The sequence below is a fragment of the Berghia stephanieae genome, chromosome 4, assembly GCF_034508935.2.
Source record: "Berghia stephanieae isolate SIO BIC M18660-M18661 chromosome 4, UCSD_Bste_1.3, whole genome shotgun sequence".
NCBI lineage: Eukaryota > Metazoa > Mollusca > Gastropoda > Nudibranchia > Aeolidiidae > Berghia > Berghia stephanieae.
Window position 1 is genome coordinate 58,463,153 of NC_088363.1, and position 7,500 is coordinate 58,470,652.

Sequence of the window (7,500 nt, forward strand, 5' to 3'; positions counted from 1 at the left end):
ATTAACTTACAAACTTAAGAAATGAAACAACTTACAAATCTAAAAGAAAAGCACCTCTTAAGAAATGAAATAACTTACAAATCTTTTTTAAAAAACCCTCATTGTTGGTCTCATTGTTGTAATGGAATTCTCCTGAAGCCGACGCAAACTATTGCTCATCACAACAATGTTAAATCAAACCCATGATTATTGCATTCGATTATCAGACCTGCTAATAATATGAGCACGTATATTGAAGATCATAATGTATATTGAAGATCATAATCGGTTTTCACCGCGTAATCTATCAAAGGATATAGCTTCCATATCAATACAGACAAACAGTTTAGCAGAAAGTGTTTTTTTTTTAAATTTTAAATGACATATTTGACGTAGCAGATACACTTATTTGTACACGTTGTTTGTATTGTATTTTCAAAAGTCAGTACCAGCAGTCATAGTTATATGTTGTCCCCGAAGCTCATTAACATTATACCAATCTTTTCTTTTCAGACACCTCACATCTACAAGTCGACGGTCCACAAGGAGGTCTAAATGCCCACGTGATTTTCAATGAAAATACAACAGTTACAGCCATCCAATCGACACTACCTACAATAGAACAGAAAATTGAAATTGAAAACCTCTTGATGATTATAATCTTATGTTCTGTATTCATTTTATTTTGGTTTATAGTAATAGTACTAGGAATATTTTGGAGCAGGAATAGGGATAGCAAAGATTTAAAAAGCAAAAGTAAGTATGCTTTACTTTGTCCTCAGAAACACCCTAACTCGAATTATGACAAACCATCAGCCATATAGTAAAATAGGTTTGAAAACAAGTGCTTGGGTTCGTGTCTCTTGAGTTTTCGATGAAGTGTGATTTTTTATTATCTTTGAACTATCAAATTTATTTTATCCAGACGGAAATATAAAATACACAATATTTAGATAATAGCTGGTGTATTTCTGTCATTAACATTAATTGATGGAGTTAAATCTATATCTTGCCCAATCCAGTTTGGACGCTATAAGAAGCGACTGACGATAGTGATATGCCCGAGATCTTGAAAGTCAAATTGATGAATCAGTTGATATTTTTTCTGTGTCAGCAAGCAACGCAGGAGTTGTAATTGCTGAGCTGCACGAAGAAATCGAAGTACAAACAACATTTCGATTCTGACTGGATTCAAGACCAAACTGGACATGGGCACGGTATAGATCTAACGCCATTAATTGTCTCCAAAGCTGAATATGAGACATCGATGGATAAATAAACGTTAATGATAATCAACAAGTAATGTTCTGAAAGAATGCTCAGGATCACATAAGCCTTTTTGATAAAGTAACTTAAGAGATTTCAAATGTTCAAGATATTATAACGTCAATATCCGTGTTTTAAAAAAGTCCATTTCTCATAGGTTCCTTTTTTTGACAAAGGTTTCCTAGTTTCATTAATATTCTATAAAATCAATCTAAATTTACAATGTTTGCAAATCGGTGTTATGTTGGCGTGACCTGACGCTGAAAATTCAGTATGAATTCTTAACTTTGAAATTCGATGGAAATGTCGCTGTAGTTGTTTGTAGTAGTTGTTGTTGTTGTAGTTGCTATAGTTTGTTGTTGTTTTTGATTTTGTCGTAGAAGGAATAACATACTTATTCAATCCACTAATCTCAGAGTATTAAATTTTAAAGGACTTTACCAATATATATAGTACCCACCACCACTCATATATATATATATATATATATATAATATATATATATATATATATATATTATACTACCACTACTACTACTACTAATATTACTACTACTACTACTACTACTACTACTACTACTACTACTACTACTAATAATAATGATAATAATAATACTCTCCTACTACTGCGACTACCACTACTATTACTACTACTACTACTACTACTACTACTACTACTACTACTACTACAACTACTACTACTACTACTACTACTACTACTACTACTACTACTACTACTACTACTACTACTACTACTACCACTACTACTAATACTACTTCTACTACTATGAATACTATTATTGTTATTATTATTATTATTATTATTATTATATTATATTATTATTATTATTATTATATTATTATTATTATTATTATTATTATTATTATTATTAATATTATTATTATTATATTATTATTATTATTATTATTATTATTATTATATATTATTATTATTATTATTATTATTATTATTATTATTATTATTATTATTATTATTATTATTATTATCCATGATGATGATATATCTAGTTCAAAAGCTATGAGATATTCAGTTCAGTTGCAGGTCAATATGGATGCATCATAATATGTACTGATTTCCATTTTTATTTTTAAGATGTCTGGGGAAAGTTGTAGCAGAGGAAAATTTAGTTTTAAGTAATTTGGAGAAACCCCCCCCCCCCCCCCCCCCCCCCGACAAACTATGTATTTTTTTTAGTAAAATGAAATAACATTTATCCTAACCATTAATACTATATTCATACAATATAACTTTCATGATTCATAGGTTTGTATGTAATTTCCATGCTTCTAGTCTTTTTAATTCAAATAATAACAAATAATAATCTGACCAGCTATTAATAAGGCTTCTTGTGTTATGACTGTGGATCATAGGTTTGAGCACCAATCTGTTTAGTAAACTTATAATCCATAAATCGATAGATTATCTCGATTGCCAACACGTGAAAAGGATTAATTCCGAAATTACGAGTCGTTTTTGGTCTATTTGTCCGGTTTTGTGGTCTTGTGTTTGAATGTGTAGGTCCTTGGTTTGAGTCCCCCCCCCCCCCAGGGCAGCGTAAAGTTGAACCCTTGGAAGAGGCTCTTTACTCGCATTCTTCCACCCTATCCAGGTGGAAAATGAGTTCCTCTCCGTTAACATCATTATCTTTGTCGAAAAATATTTTAACATCGCGTTATAGGTATCGTGTCCCGTCCTGCATTTAAGTGTTTTTGTGGGCTTAGGTCCCTTCGTAGAGTTCTTTGAGCACTTTTAGTTGCTTTCGCTCTGTACAAATACTCAATTCGATATTTATTGATAAAATTGAAAAAATATTCGAACAACGTATTCACTTTGTCCACACTTTTTATGGGTGTAACAGTTCTGCCAAACTCTGGAATAATGACACGTATTTTTTGAGAAAAAAAAAAGAAATTGTCAGAAAACTCGTCATTCAATATAGATCAATTAAAATGACTCTAACGTGTTCAAGGTCAATATTATAATCGATCGATATTTAAAGGACGAGTTTTCTCGCCAAAATTTGAAAATACGTTTTTTTCCCCAGAGCTTGGCAGCGTTATTGGACTCTTGTTCTTCAGTTGGATTGTCATATAGACACATAATCAGTATCCACTGTTGTATTACATGTCATTATTATATTGGTCTTCTCGAGTGTTATCTCGGAGGCTTAAAGCTTAGTTGTGTTACCTGGATTAATTCAACTTCAAGGGTAAGCAAAATATCGGATAATCCCGATTTTTTAAACTCTGCGTGGGTCTTGGTTTCGGTTATTATGATATTTCATATCAAGCGGTGAATACAACTAAAGTTGTCTATAGCTTAATTGGTTGTGTGTCTTAGGGCAACCAATGTCAGTGTTGGTTACAGGGGTCAATATTTGAAAAGCTCAGTAACGCACCATTGCACGTGAGCGCATGAACACACATAAACACACACGCAAACACACACAGACACAACACACACACACACATACACACACACACAGACACTATCATACATAATACGTGCTTTCTAGGAAACAAGAAATGAACACGTTTCTTTTGTAGTGGTAAAGATTTCATGTTGTGAAAGGAAATGCAAACAAAGCGCTTATCAAAGGCTTCTTGATAAATATTTTCCTAGAAATTTTATGAAATGAAAGCACGGCACGTGACTCGTTTTAAACTGGGACGAAGGTTTTCATTTCGAAACTCAAATCTAAATCTCTTAGAAAAGCAATAAGATCAGAAAATGTTGCGTTTATCATGTTAAAAATTATTGGTCGAAACACGGCATGGAACTCTCGATAGATTTTTCATGTTATGTTATGGAATGAAAGCATGGCATAGGACTCCTTATAACCCGGGACGAGGTTTTTCATTTTGAAACTCTATCTAAATCTTATAGAAAATAAGACATGACTTGAAAATGTTGCGTTTATTATGGTAAAGATTCTCGTAGTAGGGGGGATTAGGTCAAAAAAAAAACAACTTGAAGTGTTAGTAGGGGGAATTAGGCTAAAACCGTGCAAATTCGGGTTGAAAGCATGAAAATTTGCATACAGGTTGCTAAGACCCATAGAAAAAACATCTGATATAGAACCAGTCTGGCAATCAATCATAACATATCGGTTTAAGGCCTTAGATTTTACCTATTACAGCTATATTAAACAAGGGAAATAACTGCGTAAAAATATATATTTTCTTCATATTCATTGTATTACGGAAAATTAGGATAAAACCGTGCCCATTGGGGTTGAAATCCTGAAAATCGGCATATAGGTAGCTATGACCCGTATAAATAACACCTGATATAGAACCACTCTGGCAATTTATCATAACAGTGCGTTTTTAGCACTTTTATTTTTTTCCTATATAGCATTACTTATCCGAAGAAATAACAACGACAATACAATGTGCGTTCTAAAACTTTAAATACACCGGTAACCATTTACGGTAGCTAACTGATGGTTATTTCATGTTGTAACTAGTAGATAAAAGCGGGAGAGGGGGAAGAGGGAGTGAGCGGGAGAGAGAGAGAGAGAGAGAGAGAGAGAGAGAGAGAGAGAGAGAGAGAGAGAGAGAGAGAGAGAGAGAGAGAGAATTTTACTCATTACTGTACTAACCTAACTAGTAGATAAAATAGGGAGAGGGGGGAGAGGGACTGAGCGGGAGAGAGAAAGAGGAAGAGAGAGAGAGAGAGAGAGAGAGAGAGAGAGAGAGAGAGAGAGAGAGAGAGAGAGAGAGAGAGAGAGAATTTTACTCATTACTGTACTGACCTAACACCTCCCCCCCCCCCCCCCCCCCACACACACACACCCCGCATCTACACAAGTCCGTGCAAGGCAAACCGGACCTTAAATACTTGCATCGGGTGCCGATAAATTCTCTCTTACATGAACAGTTGATGAATTTTTGGGACACTTTTGACAATTCTGGAAATAAGCTCCACAGTGGTTCATGTCGATCGTCACATTTGTTGCAGGGTTTTCTTCTATAAAAGATATAATGTTAACAAAAGCTCGACTGCTTTCAAGAACTGTGACATCATGATTATCATCAACAGTGACATCTTTTAAAGCTTGTTTTTTTTTTTTAAGTATCGTGCATGACAAATTTTATGGTATAGGGCGGGAGTGTGCCTCCTGAGCGACTAAATCTTCTCCGGCAATTAATGACAACATATCAGAATCTTTTATAGATAACGCTATTTCACGAATATTTTCTTCCATATCTGTTGTCATTACAGAATGGAGTACTCCCGATTCCATGTTTTTACAAAAAGGCACGTTTGTTTATTATAGCCAATCTCTAATTTTGAACGTTGTCCCATTATTCTCTAGGGTTGCAATATATATTCATTCGGTGACTCCTCCAAGTCAAATGACGAAGTTTGGAATTCTTGTAGGGCAATTCTTTTAGATTTCTTTAATTCTAATCCCCTAATTTTGTTGGCATTAAATTTTACACAATACTTATGCCACGTAGCATCATTTTGTTTTAAGCTTTCAATAATCTCAATTATTTCTGATGAATTAAAAAAATAGATACGCCCAACTTGTTTTCATCACAAACCAAAGAATTGAATTGTGTTAAATCTTCAAAAAGAGTTTCATAGCTTGCCCTTTGTCATACCTCCTCGACTTAGAGGGACATTATAAACGGTCTGTGTTATCTTGTTGGCATATCAAACACTTGTCCCATTCTCTGGGAGCAGTTCTTTTTGCTATTGTATCTGTATCTGAAATCATGCATTCCTTTATTAGGCATATGCAATATTCTTTCATTACTCTCTCTCTCTCTCTCTCTCTCTCTCTCTCTCTCTCTCTCTCTCTCTTTCTTTCGTTCTTTCTGTTAAAGACCCATCATCAGCAGGCAAAATGAGTGCAGTGCCTTATATAAGGACACAACAGTACGAATAGAACATTCTCCCATTGTCCCTTTGCGATAAATAACGTAAAGTAAATAACTTGCCACAATACAGCATCATAGTGGTTGATGATGATGATAATGATGATAATTATAGCAATGTAAGTGGTATGCTGACTCTTTACTGTCATCAAGTTTGACCGAAATAGGTTTTAACTCACGTAAAATGATTATAGCAGTATTTTTGGAAAGAAAAGAAAACAGGAGGAGGGGAGAAGGAGCACTGTCCTTTGTCAACGCCGGTTATCGGCATTTATTGAGCTGTGTTCTGCTAGTCTGTTTTGTCTACCCCTCTGCTCGTCTTCCCGTCTGCCCGTCCGTTTTAGACCAATTGATTATACTTATTAAATCAGATGCAGATAAAATCTCATATTATAGAATATTGCCCGCTAGAAGTGAAATTGAATAATATTTACGATTAAATAATTTGTATGGTTCGTGAATCGAAAGTAAAGGGAAAGGAAAACATCCGCTTCGACGCTAAAAATAGTCACCAATGGGAATCCAAAGGATGACGTAAAACAACCTTTGGTTGGCTTGCCTTGAATCTTTACACAATAAAAATGAAAGAAATTATTGTCGTCCATTTCAAAATTTTCTAATCTTAAAAACCTTGTATCTCAACTAATACTGATCTCTCAGAGTGGTTCTATATCATAAATTATAGGGTTTTTCATATTCTACAACATAAGTAATTTTCATGCTTTCAACCCTGTTTGCACAATTCAAGGGTTTTTTGGACCTAATTCCCCCTACTATGTGCAAATTAGGGTTGAAAGCATGAAAATTACATATGTTGTAGAATATGAAAAATTCTGTAATATATGCTATAAAGAACCACTCTGAGAGATCAGTGTTAGTTGAGATACACGCTTTTTGAGATTGGAAAATTGATTGCCAGAGTGGTTCTATAGCAGAAAGGTTTTGAATGGGTCTTGGTAACCTGTATGCAAGTTTTCATGCTTTCAACACGAATTTGTACGGTTTTAGCCTAATTCCCCTTACTATACTATCAGTTGCACGATGAATGATTACGAGGCGTTAGATTTCAAAACTAAACTTTAACCAATTAAATTGATGGCCTGCTCCCAGAAAACATAGTTTATAAGCAAGGTCTTTGGATTTCGAAACTCTGGTCTAAATCTGCCAGGAACTGTAACATGGAAAAGTCGTGGCACGATTTATCACTGGATTCTTGATAAATTTTCCATGTTATTTTATGGATTGAAAGCACAGCAGAGGACTCATTTTGACATTGGGACGAGGCGTTAGATTTGAAAACTTCAAATTCAAATAATTAAATTGATGGTCTGCTCCCGGACACAAC

At 34.4% G+C, this 7,500-nt stretch overlaps 1 protein-coding gene across 1 annotated transcript in view; it reads left to right on the top strand.

The window, feature by feature from the left end:
* The window catches only part of LOC144970915 (uncharacterized), a 17,498-nt gene extending 15,781 nt beyond the window's left edge, over positions 1–1,717 (top strand). Inside the window, exon 7 of the mRNA XM_078911092.1 lies at positions 493–1,717. Within this exon, the coding sequence (XP_078767218.1) occupies positions 493–803 (311 nt within the window). The 3' untranslated portion in view covers positions 804–1,717. The remainder of the gene's footprint in view (positions 1–492) is intronic.
* The last annotated feature ends 5,783 nt before the right edge of the window (positions 1,718–7,500 follow it).